At 42.3% G+C, this 16,761-nt stretch overlaps 1 protein-coding gene across 3 annotated transcripts in view; it reads left to right on the top strand.

The window, feature by feature from the left end:
• The window catches only part of KIAA1755 (KIAA1755 ortholog), a 517,033-nt gene that overhangs the window by 320,680 nt on the left and 179,592 nt on the right, over nt 1-16,761 (top strand). For all 3 annotated transcript variants that reach the window (XM_069243743.1, XM_069243744.1, XM_069243742.1), the window contains exons 12-13: nt 1,523-1,645; nt 2,354-2,545. In XM_069243743.1, the coding sequence (XP_069099844.1) occupies nt 1,523-1,645; nt 2,354-2,545 (315 nt within the window). The remainder of the gene's footprint in view (nt 1-1,522; nt 1,646-2,353; nt 2,546-16,761) is intronic.

Genomic DNA, 16,761 nt, shown 5'->3' with positions numbered 1-16,761 from the left:
CAATTGTGACATGCATCTGTGATCTCTCTCATGCTTGTTCAGGAGGAGGTTCAAGAGTAGAGGGAGCAGGACACGTATTGTAACTGTGAAAGTGGACTTTATTTTACCTATGTCTGTCGTGGTTGGAGAGTGTGCATGCATCACACTCATGGGTAGGGGTTAGATAGGTGTGTTGTATGTGATTTTACTTGACGTTTATGGCTCTGTGGTTTCGTAAACCTTCTGTTTTGGTCACTGTTATAATGCTGTTTGCAGGGTAGGTTATGACCTTGTGTTCTGGGCTGTACAGGGGATTCGCAAGTGGCAGGACTGTAGTGTACATAGGAGTCTCATTAACACTTTTATTTTACCCCTTTTGTTTTTTCTTTTTGCTTCTTCTAGGCCTTGATTATGCCTTTATGTGTCAGTTCCTTTTGTCCTTTCTTATATGTATGCTGCGACTAGTCTTCACAAGGGGGCTATTTATATTGAAATGCAAAACCAATAAAGAAATGAGTTAAAAAAGAGAGACCATTGGCTCTTAGATTTTGCCCATGAGGCAAGTTGGAGCAGATTGACCCTGACTTTCTTTATGGAAGCAGAAAGCATGTTTAACAATTTGGAAATCTGTGGTAGACAAAATTGTGTATACACAATTTGCTTATTGAGTATCATAGAAAATAGCATTCTTATTGTAAAATGGTGATTGGGTTAACACATTCTAGTGCACGTGGAGTCAGCTATAAAGATGCCAAACCAAAGAAAGTAGGTTATTGTGAGTTTTATCGTGTTCTTGAAACAGCTTACCTGGCTATGGGCTTTCAGAAGACAATAACAGAGGCGAATTACAAGATAAAGCGCCTGATAACGTACAGACTTCAAAAACGTGTTCTGTAACATTATCTAATCGTTTGATGTTAACATTTGTCTGTGTGGCATATTCTTCAGGGGTTTGGACAGACTCCAGGTCTTTATGAGTCTTGCAGGGAGGTACTATTCCACTCCTTTTACTGGCAGATTTTTATAAAGATGGTGCTGAGCTGTTCTGTACTCATTTGGGCCGCCCTCCATGTCCCAAGGGCACCACTGAGATGCAGTATTTCTGTCAAGTATTACCCTGAGCCCTTGTGTCCTTTGTGTCTCAGGTAACTAGTGGAGATGTTTTGTCTGGTGTTTATCACATAAATGGGTATTACTTTCAGTGGGAATGATTCACTTGTTTGGGTGCTCAGTAGCTATTATCTCTGGGTCTGTAATCGCAATCCCAGCCCCACGTTTTGATTGGCCACCAGATGAGCCCTATTACATTCTGAAGATGGTAAAGGGATGTCCTGAAAATAAGTTTGCCCCTAACACAATTTCAATCTCAGAACAAAGGCAAGCCAGGAAGGAAGATCTTTTTTTCAAGGAGAGAACTATGACCCTACAGGAGGTCAACACATTTGCTTTCTGCTTAGACCTGTCTCTCAGAGCTGCAGTATTCTGCTGAAAACAATTTAACTGTGGTTTCACTGCACTGTATCTGTCTTATTTTCATTCACAGGTGAGCTCTTGGATCGAAGGAGAAGGAGAAGGACAGCTGCGGGAGTTCAGTAATATGGAATGGTCTTTGGAAAATATAGAGCAATCCCATCGTAGATTCCAGGATTTCTTCCTTCTGGCATCAGTAGGTCAAATAGATGGCATGTTCTTGATGGAATAGCATGCACTTGAATTATGAATTAAAAATCCCAAATTCTAATCAGTGAATGCAAGATTCAAAAGCTGAGTTCAAAATAATTAGTTATTTTGCGGTCTAGTGTTGAAGACCATGTTGGGTTCTAATATCACATTTAGGAGAGATGCCCTTGATCAAAAAGCTAGAGTAGGTAAATTGTTGCTATTTAGAACAAACTCAATTCCAATTTCAGAATGTATTATTTACTTTATCTTACACCTTCTTGAATCGCTATATATCTTTGTTTTCGTCTTCATTTTTGTCTTCTTGTTCATCTTCTCTCACTTTTCCTCTTCCTGTTCAACTTTCATCTCTCTTCCTTTGAGCCCTGCTTTTATTTCCTGCTTCATTGTTTAGTTGTTTGCTCTCTTGAACACACCGGCTTTTCCAACTCACGTCCCTTTTTCTATGGGATTCGTACCTTCACCCAGATCACTGGATATAAATCCTTTGTTTCCTTTGTTTCCCTTTTGTTTCCTCTTTTTATTGGCCGTGAAAAGTGGCTGAATTGCTCATGATAGCATGCTCCTGATGCCTCTCTCACACAATTCGATTTACCCAGAGATTTGTAGCAGACTTGTTTTAAATGTATTTGTGTACTGCAATAGATGTATGTGCATGTTCTGTTCCATTTCCCTCTGTTCCTTTCTCTTCTAGGCACACTACAATCATGGACTGTCTCTTTGTGATGAAGTGCATAAGTTCAAAAGTTCAGCACTCTTGCAGATGGAAGATTTCAAATCTTTGCAAAGCTCATTTCAGGCTAAGCTCTCTACCTTCTACGTGAGCGCAGAGAGACAGAGGGATGAGCTGGCTGCCATGTTGAATCTCTATAGATTCTGTGACAAGGTAAGATATGTTCGAAATGGCAGACCTGTCAACAGTGAACCAAGACTACCCTAGCGGAAATAATCAGGGTCTTGTTCGGGCAACCACTGAAAGCAAGATAGAAGGTAATCTGCACAGAGCTTGTAGCCATTTGTGACTTCCAAATATGCAAAATGTGTTGTTCTCAAGTTAACCAGGAAAATTAAAAACGGCTCCGTAAAAAGTCATACAATCCTGTATGCAGCCTTTTGGCCTTATTTGAATTAGTCTGAACAACAAAATGAATATAGTATTACCTAATATATAGTGATCTCTTAGCATATCTCTGGTGTTTTTGAAAGTATTCTCAATGCACCAACTTAGTTACAATCAGAAAACTCCACAGAGGACATAACCCTTATATATATTGTTTGTTATATATATAATTTGTTTCACAAATTTTTACATATCTGCAGAATTTCGAAACGAATACAACCATATTATGGTACATCTATTAAAAGGGTAAAGAAATATTTTGCCTCCCAAGAATGGAACGATCTACACACATTATCCATGTGCTCTTAATATTTATGACCTGCAGTGCAGTCAGGACATTTTGGCGGTGGTCAAGATCTGGGAGACTGAAAACGGACTGAAATGGGAACTTAGGGATAGCTGACACTAAACGTACATCTATTACAGAATGTTACTTTTTCATGCAATTACCCTGTACTAAAATGTGCAAACTTCTGTACATTTACCAAGTGTCCCTGCCGGATACTGGATAATTGGTCTATGGTTTATTATTTGTCTTAAGAACTTTTAATGTAATTATGTATTATTGTATTTATGTAGCTCAACTTCACCAGCTAAATTGTCTTTAGGTGCATCAGAGCCAAGAATGATAACACAATAGGATGTGACTTAAGAAAGTGACATAAATATACTGGTATGGCCAGGGCACAATCCCTGGGTGTTTTCTATTTTCAAAAGAAGCATTGTTAGGTCTCACCCATAGACATCTGCTAACTGTCTGGTTTCAAAGACCATTTATTGACAATACTGTTATAGTGGTCTTTGGGTCAGCCCACTCTTTACAATTGGTTAGCTTTCTTGTCAATCTTATTTACTTATCATTCAAAGGATTTCAAGAAGAAGGAGAAGGAGGTGCCCCGTTAAATAAGAGGGGCAGCGGTGGGTGAAATAATGGGAAATAAAAGGAGGCAGAACCACAGAAACAGAAAAAAGCGAGCTTTAGGATTTTGCTTGAGAGTTTTTTACATCATGCACATTGACATTATCACATTGACCTTCACCTCTGTCCCGAGTTATAGCTCTCCTGCATTCAGCGACTGATAGTTTTCCAGTCCACAGTCTTATGCCTTCCCGCATGTCCTTTCATTCTGTGTGAGTCTCTCAGATTCTGGTATGTATCATGATAGTAACATGATAGTACTTGCAGAAGAGTTCTAACATCAGTTGCTGGCCGTTCCGCTTGGGTAAAAATAATTCTTGCTTCCCATCCTTTCTTTTTGTGCAGTTGATGGGAGGAGCAAGTATACATTTTAATTTCACATCACAGAGATTTTCCGGGCTTGGCTCTGGTGCTGCTCAACAGATGCCACAGATTTCTTATGCAGTCACATTCAGTGTTAGCTGCCTGCGCTCCAATAGAGCATAACACAACCGCACGCGCTTTCACCGATTGTATTCAGCGGAACGTGTGAGTGCTGCAATGCCATTCTAGTGGAAGTTAAGCACTACGCACATGGTAGAAACTATGGGGCATATTTAAACTTTTTGCCGCAAAACTGCAGTTTTGCAGCAGAAATATTAGCGCCATTTGACAGCGCCCACTGGGCACGATATTTAAGGAATGGTGCAAGCCGGCGCTAAGATTGGGCTAGCATCATCAAAAATGATGCCCGCTGGGTGGGGTGTCGGTATGGGGTGAGGAGGTTGTGCGCCAGAAAAATTACATCAGGCTGGTTAGTGGAAAAAAAAATGCCGCTAACCAGCATGCAGCATTTCCAGGTGCACAACATCCTAAAGCATGACTCCTGTCTTAGAAAAGACAGGAGTAATGCCCACCACACCAAAGGCCAGCACAGGGGACCTGTGCCCCCTCGGCATGTCCCCTGCCCCCAGCCCCCAGTGCCATGTAGGGGGCCCCTTGTTAGGGCACCCCAATGGCACTTTAAAAAAAATCCCCTAATACTCACCTATACTTACCCTACTTACCTGGGCAGGGGTCCCCCATCCTGTGGTGTCCCTCTGGTATGGGTGGGGGTGTTCCTGGGGCTTGGGGCAGGCACCTGTGGGCCCATCCCATGGTGTTTGACCATGGAAATGTGTCCAAAGGTCCCCTAACGCCTGGTCTGACCCAGGCGTTAAATAATGGCGCTACGCAAGCTTAGCGACATTATTTGGTGCCGCATCCCACCTGTGCTTCATTTTTGCATGGGGGGATAAATATGGCGCTATGGGAATCGCGCCATTTTTTGGATAAGAATGCCTGCCTTGCAGCTCAATGAAGCAACGTAGGTTCACACATCCAAAAAATGGTGCAAACTCCTATATTTTGACACTAAACGTGTCTAGCTTCAAAATATAAATATGGAGTTAAGTTTGCGCCGAATTTGTGTAAAAAAAAATGGTGCAAATTTGGCACAAGCAGGGTATAAATATGCCGCTAAATCATTAAGTTACAGACCAACATTTTACACCCTTAGCCAAACATATACATCACAATGTAATCTCTCCGGGATGTCTGAGCGCTGCAATGGCACACTAGTGGAATTGAAGAGCTCCACGCATATTAGAAACTATACCATTAAGTTACAGACCTATATGCCGATATTTAGGCATGGGCAATGCCCCCATCTCCTTCATTAGACAATAACACTAAGCTATGTAAAATAGCTTCATGTCACCAGGCCCTCTCAATGCAATGCCCTCTGATAGAGCCTGTCGCTCTCTACTTGCGGTAATTAACAAGAACACATTGTGCAGACATCCCTGTGTTCGTAGCGTGAGCCTAGCAACAACAGTTCAGTGGAAGAAATATGAGGCTGGATGTGGCCCGATACCTACAGGTCAGAGGAGTCCCGTCAGCTGGGCAGGTGAGGCATACCACGGTTACACTCGCACACTGCCATCCTCATCAATTAACTAGGGTCAACTTTAACATTCAGATGGCATTTAGTAACGTTCAGAGCGAAGCCTCCCTGCAAGCAGCTGTAGACCAGAGAGAGCGAGCGACAGTGCCCCTTGGCACAGGAGGGTCACCACTCCCACTGAGGCAGCTCTCAGGTGCCTACGGGCACCAGCTCCCAAGATGAAGTTTTCAGTTCGTGGTTTTGGCTCATGCTGCTGTACCATTTAGCAAGTCATTAGTGCCAACATACACTGGGCCGTGCCTCTACCAAAAATGTATACCCACAGAACACAATGTGTATTCACCATTTGACGCAGAGTGGCTTTGCCTAATTCACAAGTGTGGCTACATGCAATGCAGAATGGTAGGTTTCAGTTAAGAAATTAGGTGCAAACAGTGCTTTAAATGGGTTGGAACTGATAACGCATCCCAACCTTGATAATTTAACTTACAAAGGGACTCGTTTTAGACCTTTTTGACAACGTTAGGGGACTTCCCAGAACGAGATATCTGTTTAGCATTGCAATCAATAGATCAATAACCTCACCAATATTCACAATAATTAATCAATCAATTATTCAATAACATTTAATAAGAATCGCACACACCTTGACCTGGCGGTCATGAATAACCACACAAATCTAGTAAAAGTTAGGATATTTATTCCCTATTAGTTACACTCTAATAGCATGTTTATTAGTCTCAATATCAGTAAGCACATCAAAACCACTACAATATGGCAACTCGAGTAGGACTTTAGCAGAGCATAGCTCATGAACATTAACACAAAGCACTATGTTAACATGAATCAACTTTAGCAGAGTATCATTAACACGTTATTCAACAAAGCAAGAATTCAGTCATTTGTCTATTTGCATCCGATTTAGTGAACTCCTTAACTAACCTTGAATTAGCATTAGCATGTTGGGCTTCATGCAAAACAATTTAGCAACACAAATTTAGAAAACATCTAACTATGGCCTCTATCAAAAGAGCAGTTGGTACCTAGAAAGAAAAGGCAAACAGACAATTACAATATATCATTAGATAGTTACCCATCCGAATGGGTCATCATACAGCATCAGTCTTCGTCCCCAGGACATCAGTCAATTCGCCATCAGCCAGGATAGAACAGCTAAGTCTCAGCAGGGCATAGCAAGAAGGAACTCTTCCCTCATAAGGAGGAGAAGTAAGTATCAGGCAAGGAAGAAGGTGAGGATGGTTTAAGGTATCAAACAGCTAAAGACAAACTCTCTCAGAGTAGCACGGAATGGCTAAGAGGAATAATGGCTTTAAGGGCGGCAGGGTAAAGGCGAGTAATGGCTTCCAAAGAATGGCTAAGAAAATGGCTGATTTCTTCTTGTGTCACGCCGTTATATCAAAGTTGTAGAACAAGTCTCTAATTTCCCATTGGGCAATATTTGGTGCATCGTTATCTCTGTCCAATAATCCATCCTACACCTTACTAGAATTTTCACCTAAGACAGTTCTCATGCAGCTTATTGGTTCCTGTGATTGAAGTCTTCAACGGGTAGAATGTCAGGTAAAAAAGTTACACTTGTCGCTCCAGTCAGTAGTTCCATTGTCTTCTCCTAGTCCAGGCAACCTTGCAACTGTTGTGAATTACACTGTTGCATTCAGCAAGAATGTCTCCTTGAGCAAATTGGGTCCCATGAGAAAGAATTTACTACGGCTACACACATATCTCTAGCTTCTGGAAAAGTACAGCTTTGTGTCCTTCAGGAAAACAGCACATTGCACGTTAGAAAAACGCAGTTAATGTGAGACCAGGCACTTCATCTCACAATTTACGCAGCACACTGCAGCAGACATGGTTAAATAAAATTTCAAACTGATGTGCAGTAGCAGGTCAAGGAAACTAAAATGTATCATGTTCTGAGTGCCTTTCAGCTGCCTGGCTGAGTCATGGTTCATTAAATTTTATCCTGAGGGATAACGAAGAGCGAAGCTCATGGCCAGATTAGTCAAAGTGGAGGGAGGGAAAGAAGGAGGGAAAGCATGTCCTCCAGTATAAGCATCAAAACATACACAGCACAGTGTGCGGCTATACACCGCTGACTAGGTAACTGCTCAGGTCTGTTTCTGAATGTGGCCTCCGTGCCTTTAGGAATAGAGGAGCGTTCTTTGGTTCTTATAGCTATGTGGACAATGCAAATACTTTATAGATCTATGTTTGACCCACTGGTAACAAGTTAGAATCCCTGCAGGTATTTTGGTCTAGTCGATAAAAATAGGAACAATTGAGCTGCTCAACAATAAAAATATGCTATTTAGAGCCAAGATACCCACTGTGCTTTAGAAATATTTATATTTTAGATGATCGACATTTTCAGAGTTTAGGGAAGCCTATTGATTGAGCATGGTGAGGGTGAGCACGACTGCGGATGCTTCTGCTTTGTGCCATGCTTGTGGATGTCGTTGATGCTAATGTGCTGGTTTGTGTCTCCATCACCTTCTCGATAGCAGCAAGGTACCTTCTTATCACATGACAAGCCTTTGAAAATCTTCAGACATACAATGACATCAGACACAATAGAGACCCTATGTCTTTCCACTTGGAGATAGTGCACCTGTGTTCTCATCATACATACCCAGGAGCTCTGTCAGGTAGTTGTATGATGGAATCACGCATGTTGGAACTACACATGCCTTAACAATGCAGTCGGAAACATAACTGCGTTGTTTCCACACAAGCCTTTACCACGCTTGATATACAACGAATTTCATTGCAAAACCATGCCTAGTAAAGGCATTTGAAACGGTATGTGTGGTTCTTTCATGCAACCACCCCACCCTCCCTTAGGCCCAAAACTAGCCCCACCCTTAATACCTAAACTATCCCAAAGCCCTAAAAACAATTCCCAATCCCCCACCCCTAAAAACTAAAGTAACCCAACCCCTACACCCTGAACCCTAAAAAAATACTACTCCCACCCCTTCCCCATAAAACTAAAGTACCCTGACACCCCCACCTGCCCTGAGCCCTATATATAAAAAAAACGATCCCAAACCCCCACCCTACCCCTAAAAACTAACCTACCCCTACTCCCCACTCACCCTGAGCCCTAAAAAAACTACCTGACCACCCAACCCTGCCCCTAAAAGCTAAACTACCCGACCCCACCACCTGCCCTGAGCCCTAAAAAAACTCCTCCAACCCCTCCTACCCCTGCCCTACAAACTAAAGTACCCCAACTCCCCCACCCACCCTAAGCCCTAAATCCATCCCACTGCTAAATAAGCATTTGCAATGCAACGGGTCTCGCATTTCTCCGAGTTAGAGCTATTAGCAGTTGTAAACTCCCAATCGGACTTTTGTTCCCTCATTAAATGGGGAAAAAGAGCGCGATCCCGCTGCTACAGTTCACTCGTAGTGAAAACTATAGGCAAAAGTGCAATTATCTACATAACTGGCAAAAGTGCAATTAACTAAGTAACAGGGTCGATTTCATACAAAGCGCTCGACTTCTGCCAAGCGAGATCGCGGTGTCAAAAAAGTAGTCCACAAACCGGACGGAAAACAACGAGCCTCGTATGTTTTCAGTACGTTGTCGCTGTGCTCGAGGAGGGCTAACCACCTGAAAAGGCATGACGTACGCATGCCTTCCACTAATGAAAGCAAGCTGATTTTAAAAGGCAAGCCCAGGAACCAATGAAAGACACTGACGTGACATGGACGGGGCTCCGAGCCCTTTTCTACCTACTACAGGTCCTTGCAAGTGATACGCATGCGCAAGCGCAGGCTCGACCCTAATAAAAACTTCCCACCAACCTTGCCCCAACGCTTAACTCACCACATCCTCTCCCGATCCTTCCTCTTCTCTTCTCCTTCCTCCCACCCTTCTTTAAACTGTCCCCCTCCCCTTTAAAAATAAACTGCCCGCCCCACCATAGGCCCTAGATTAAAAAAATACCCCACTCCCGCCCCCCCCAAAAAAATGTAGCCCAACCCCCACCTTAAGCCCCAAAATAATTCCCAAACCCCTCCACCCTGCCCCTTAAAACAAAGCCTGCCCTACTCCCACCCACCCTAATCCCTCAATCAACCACCACCCCTGCCCCACTTACCTCACTGTGTCCTCCACGTCCTCTCCCGGTCAATGCATGCATTTTTCTGTGCTTTAATCATGCATATGCATAGCTTAGCACATGCATGTTTAAGGCACACAAAAAGACGTGTTGTTCCGGCAAGCGTGGTTACGCTTACTTGAGAAATGTCCACGTTGTTAATGACTTGTGATTAAGGACGTTTCCCCTGTCAGGTGATTCTCTACAAGACGCTAGTAAAATGGATGCTATCCCTTTAAATTCTTCACCTGCCTCCCATTTCCTGAAAGTCCCTTGAAGACGTCTTTGATGTGTCCTGCTCAGCACTCATTCCCAGCATGACCTTGGTCAGGATTAATAATCCTGCAGCAACACCCCTGACTCCGCCCACGCAAAGACACCAGGTTGGAGGTTAACACATGTATAAAATAGCCTGTAGGCAAAACGCCCCAGACGATAAAGAATGTTGTTGCATCTTACAAATACAGCTCAATTTATTGCCCCCGAGTCAGTAGGTTCACTAATTATGATATATAACTTTTCAGAAGTGGAAATATTTTCCTCACCCTGCAAAATGACACACACACATTCTCAATCCAAAAGTCAATACAAAGTATTAGTTGTATCCAAAGTAATTGAAAATGAATTAAAGTCAAATCTCTAACACTCACAACTCTAACTCTCTAAATCAGAGAGTTGGCAGCATTAGCTTAAATATATGACCCATTCTTTAGAGGTCCCTATTGCTCTGTCTATCTTCAGATTTCTTCATGGACTTATTAGGGAGTCTAAATTTGTCAAGAGGCATAATTTTGAAACTAAAAACATCATAGAAAGTCAGATGAGTGTAGTGCACAGGCTGAAGATCAACCTTTGTTTAAAAGAAGCACTTTACAATAAACATTCAGACTATGTTGCTGGTCGATAAAACTAACCGAAGCCCACACAAGGTTAGAATCACATTATCCCATGTATATATTTATCCAATATAAAATGCTCTTTCACGCCACACCCCGAATTTGCACATTACTCGCACTCACCCCAACACTAACCACAAGCAGGAACACATACTCCATCTAAAACCATAACTCAGCAATGGAGTTTGCAGCTCAAAAACAAAACATAAAATCCACCTTAGTTTTTGTGCACTTGTATCACACACTTATGTCACATAACCTTTGCCTAGTTCTACTTCTCTAGATGCCTTTGCAAAACCCTTGGAAACATATATTTGGTTCTTGACTCTAATAACTTCTTCACATTCACATTGACCTACATATTAGGGCTAATCATTATGTTATTCCACCTATACTCTCCTCTAATCAGTATACAAATCATCTTCATTGTTTTCCGTCCATCTCGATTATTATAGTGTAAGTTTAGATCAAGGAACCCTGGCATATATTGAAACAAAAGGAGTCTGGCAGGTTACAACATGAGGTGTTAAGCTATATGTACTCAAACTTTTATGAGCTTCATCTTGAATATTGTTTCAGACAATTCCTGCCCTCCACAAATCCATAATAGTATAAGTCAGGGGTTCCCAACCTGTGGTTGGGGGACTCCTGGGGGGGCCACGAAGCCTGCCCAGGGGGTCTGCGACTACTTAGAAAACGTAATAAGTTTAACAGATTAGGTCCCCAGCTTTCAGTAATCACAAGTAGCCCCAAAACTTGAGAGTCTTTGAGAACGGGGTCGGGGCCCAGCCCAACCTCCGCCTTACCGCCCTGCTCAAGGATCACCAATATAATGCGGGGCAGGCCTGGAACATCAAGGTAGGCCTCCGGAACAGGAGCTCAGGAAGTTGCTGCTGCTCTGCACCAGGACCTCTGAATAGTGAGCTCATGGAGCTGGGCTGGCTCCCTTATATACAAACCACACCCAGTCATGCTGCAGGGAAAGCTTCTAGAACGTCCTAGAAAAGGGACCACACCCTAACACAATCAGTAAGCCTGCAGCAATACCTTGCAAATGAACAGTTATTGCAAACATCATTAATAGTGTTTTTCAAGGTTAAACTCTGCAATGCAAAAGGTTAACATACTGCAAATAAACGCAATGCATGAATTATGCTCTTGCATAAAGGATGGGTTTTTGCATTTTTGTCTCCTGTAGACCGCGCACTGTCCTGATGTTGACACAACACCTCATGGTGAAACAATAGTTCAGCATTGTTTGAACAACAATCCACCAGAACAAGTGTGGATTCTGTACTCCGCTTAGTGTAGAGAGCTCCACCATAATATCAAACTTTCCCAAATATTACAATGTCAACGGACCCTAGACTGGTTCACACTTCCTTTGCTGCTTATCCCTATGATGGCAGAAATGAAATGATGACTGGATAACAAGGCATATGGGTCAATACCTTTTGCTAACTGCTAAATGATTTCACTCAGACCAATTTTCTGTTTTCAGAGTGATTATTTGTATATAGTCTTTAGCTTTCACATTAATAGATAGCTGGACAAGAGGTTTGACCTTTATGTTTCAGGGTAAGACAATACAAACATCTGTAATAATGGTAGAGGCCTTTAAGTATCCTGAGGGTTGTCTAAGTATTAAAGTTAAATACGTGTAGGTGACTTTTCCACTGTAAATTCTCGAAATGTTGATGCCAAAGCACAAAATGTACGTAGTTAACATACACCCAAAATCTGTGCCAGGTAAACTTGGATCATTTCCTGTGGCATGAAAACACGTTTGTTTCAATAAATTCCGATTCTGGCAGATATAGCTACCATGGAAATACCTCTGGGAGGAATCTGGCTTGTGTTGCTGGTCTTGTCTACTTTTCGCGAGGGCTATATTTTCAAGTGAATTTTAAATAATCAGGCTAGATGCACTCGCTGCCTCACTCACTGTTGGCTGAGTGAAGACTTCTGAACTTACACCCTACCATTCTCCAATCTGCTACGGATAAGCCGTCCCACTAATACATTGAACCACAGTGTCTCGTCAGCCTGTCAAACACACCATCATCAGCCTGTATGCCAAGCATGGACGTCATTTTAGGGTTGCCATGGGTCACAGCTGCGACCTTTGCCTTGCCTTTTGCAACTGCTGGCCTCAGAGGTGGCAAAATCAGTACCAGGAGCACAGGGGTTGCGCGTCCTTGCAGACAGAGGTTGGAGCTCCATTTGAAGCTCCATTTTCCTTGATTTCTGTCAGTGTTTTATTACACTAATAGTGAATAAATATATTATTCACTATTAGTGTAATAAAGAATAGATACACTGAGTACACTTAGGTAGACTATGACCCTCACTGGCATCTGAGCTAAGTAAACATACTTTTAAATGTATGGTTTGTGCGTGCTTGCGGGTGAGACTGTTTATAAGAGAGTGGGTGTGAATGTGTAAAAGAAGTATATATGTGTAAACATGTGTGTGAGTAAAACTAAAAGTCAAATGGCTTGTGATGTCACTTCCACTACCCCTGGCATTTTGGCGAATTGACATTCATGATGCCATGGCCCACCACCTCTCAAATGCGGTGCAACTGACACTCCTGCTGGCATTAAAAAAAAATCAAGACCGTGTAATTGGCATCACAATCTTTTTAATCCCCTCCCCTATATACCATACCAGTAACTGAACTGGCATCACGCAACCCTTGGCCCCGATGACATCACAAAAAGGGCCTTTCCATTCTCTTCGACTCTAACGATCTAGCAGGAAGCCGATAAAAATATATAAATACTTTCAAGATCTTGCCCAAGCAGATTAAAGGGATATATATAGTGTCACAAAAGGGGTTGGCAGATTTTACAGGCGCAAAAAAGTATTGCTTGCTCGTGTTACGAAGTACGTACACAATCGAACAGCATGCAGTCTATACCAATTAAATAGGCTAGGATCTCAGAGAGAAGAATGATCATCCCTCAAGTATCTTCTTTAAATGTATGTGTGTAAATACAATCATATTCTCCCAAAAAGCAGTTTGTTTGTTTATAAAAATACATTATTTTGCTACCAAATATGGGCTGTTAGTTCTAGAACAATATACACAATTTTCATTATAACATTTGTTTTCTGCAATGTCACTTTCATTTTTAGTTAATACTAATTTGCTGCTGAAATATCTTGTTAATCAAGTATTGCCAAATAGTATTCCCACACATTTTAATAGATTATGTCTTGCCTGCCCGGGTAATTCACTTCTCATGCCATAGAAACTTACAATATTTCACTAATTACCACGTTTATGTTGTGGCCAGCAGTATGCCATAGATGTCCACCATAGGCTAGTGCTTACCATGATTTTGTCCAACCCAATGTTTTCCCTAGCTGGGCATCCTCTTTTTATTTGTAGTACCACAGGCCCCTTAGATAATTTCTGTGTAATTTGAAAGATCTGCATACGCGTTCTGTTTCAATTCATTATATGGCATTTTACATTGACTAGTGTAACAGGCTGCATATCAAACATAGTTGTTAGCGCGTCAATCCTTGTTTGGTCTTTATGTTAATAGATAAAGGGGACGCGTTTTAGGTCGATGAACCTTTTTACTGCGTTTTGGGTGACTCCACCATAAGTCCCTAAACTCAATGCAAATACATCAGCATGATCAACAAACATCAACAATATCTCTTAACCCCTTCGCTGCCAGGCCTTTTCCCCTCGTGTGGCGAGCCTTTTTTTGGCTATTTGGGGCAGTTTGCACTTAGGCCCTCATAACTTTTTGTCCACATAAGCAATCCACGCCAAATTTACGTCCTTTTTTCCAACATCCTAGGGATTCTAGAGGTACCCAGAGTTTGTGGGGTCTCCTGAAGGAGACCAAGAAATTAGCCAAAATACAGCTAAATTTTCGTTTTTTAAAAAACAAATGGGAAAAAAGGACTGCAGAAGAGGCTTGTGTTTTTTTCCCTGAAAATGGCATCAACAAAGGGTTTGCGGTGCTAAAATCACGATCTTCCCAGTTTTCGGGAACTGGCAGACTTGAATCAGAAAACCACATTTTTCAACACAATTTTGGCATTTTACTGGGACAATCCCCATTTTTTCTATTTTTCTGCTTTCAGCCTCCTTCCAGTTAGTGACAGAAATGGGTATAAAACCAATGTTGGATCCTGATAAGCTTAACATTTCTGAAAAATAGACAGAATTATGAATTCAGCAAGGGGTAATTTGTGTAGATCCTACAAGGTTTCCCTACAGAAAATAACAGCTGAATTAAAAAAATATTGAAATTGAGGTGAAAAGAACAGCCATTTTTCTGCACGTTTTACTATGCAACTTTTCCCTGCGATGTCAGATTTTTGAAAGCAATATACCGTTACGTCTGCTGGACTCTTCTGGTTGCGGGGATATATAGGGATTATAGGTTTATCAAGAACCCTAGGTACCCAGAGCCAATAAAGGAGCAGCATCTTGCAATGGGTTTGCATTCCATACCGGGTACACAGCAACTCATTTGCTAAAATATAAAGAGTGAAAAATAGGTATCAGGAAAACCTTTTTATTTCTAAAATGGGCACAAGGTAAGGTGTTGAGAAGCAGTGTTTTTTTTCACATCTCTGAATTCCGGGGTGCCCATACTAGCATGTGAATTACAGGGCATTTCTCAAATAGTCGTCTTTTTTACATGCTGTCCCACATTTGGAAGGAAAACATTTAGAGAAAGCCAAGGGGCAATAACACTTGTTCTGCTATTCTGTGTTCCCCCAAGTCTACCAATAAAAATGGTACCTCACTTGCGTGGGTAGGCCTAATGCCTGCGACAGGAAACGCAACATGGACACATCATATTTTTACATTGAAAACTGATGTGTTTTTTGGAAAGTGCCTAGCTGGTGATTTTGATCTCTACCTCAGCCGGCACCTAGGAAACCCTACCAAACCCGTGCATTTTTTAAAACTAGACATCTAGGGGAATCCAGGATGGGGTGACTTATGGGGCTCTAACCAGGTTCTGTTACCCAGAATCCTTTGCAAACCTCAACATTTGGCCCAAAAAACCTTCTTCCTCACATTTCAGTGTCAGAAAGTTCTGGAATCTGAGAGGTGCCAAACATTTCCTCCCACCCAGCGTTCCTCCAAGTCTCCTGATAAAAATGGGACCTCACTTGTGTGTATAGGCCTAGTGCCCACGACAGGAAATCCCCCAAAACACAACATAGACACATCACATTTTCCCAAAGACAACAGAGCTGTTTTTTCCAAAGTGCCTAGCTGTGGATTTTGGACTCTAGCTCAGCCGGCACCTAGGGAAACCTACAAACCCTGTGCATTTTTTACAACTAGACACCTAGGGGAATCCAAGATGGGGTGACTAGTGGGGCTCTCACCATGTTCTGTTACCCAGAATCCTTGGCAAACCTCAAAAGTTGGCTAAAAAACACTTTTTCCTCACATATCGGTGACAGAAGTTCTGGAATCTGAGAGGAGCCACAAATTTCCTTTCACCCAGCGTTCCTCCAAGTCTCCCGATAAATATGCTACCTCACTTGTGTGCGTAGGCCTAGTGCCCATGACAGGAAATGCCCCAAAACCCAATGCGGACAAATCACATTTTCCCAAAGAAAACAGAGCTGTTTTTTGCAAAGTGCCTAGCTGTGGATTTTGGCCTCTAGCTCAACCAGCACCCAGGGAAACCTACCAAACCTGTGCATTTTTAAAACTAAACACCTAGGGAATCCAAGATGGGGTGACTGGTGGGGCTCTCACCATGTTCTGTTACCCAGAATCCTTTGCAAACCTCAAAAGTTGGCTAAAAAACACTTTTTCCTCACATATCGGTGACAGAAGTTCTGGAATCTGAGAGGAGCCACAAATTTCCTTTCACCCAGCGTTCCTCTAAGTCTCCCGATAAATATGCTACCTCACTTGTGTGTGTAGGCCTAGTGCCCACGACAGGAAATGCCTCAAAACCCAATGCGGAGAAATCACATTTTCCCAAAGAAAACAGAGCTGTTTTTTGCAAAGTGCCTAGCTGTGGATTTTGGCCTCTAGCTCAGCCAGCACCCAGGGAAACCTACCAAACCTGTGCATTTTTTAAAACTAAACACCTAGGGAAATCCAAGGTGGG

Source organism: Pleurodeles waltl, chromosome 7, assembly GCF_031143425.1.
Source record: "Pleurodeles waltl isolate 20211129_DDA chromosome 7, aPleWal1.hap1.20221129, whole genome shotgun sequence".
NCBI lineage: Eukaryota > Metazoa > Chordata > Amphibia > Caudata > Salamandridae > Pleurodeles > Pleurodeles waltl.
Note: the sequence above shows the minus strand (reverse complement) of the source record. Positions and strands in the feature narration are given on the sequence as shown.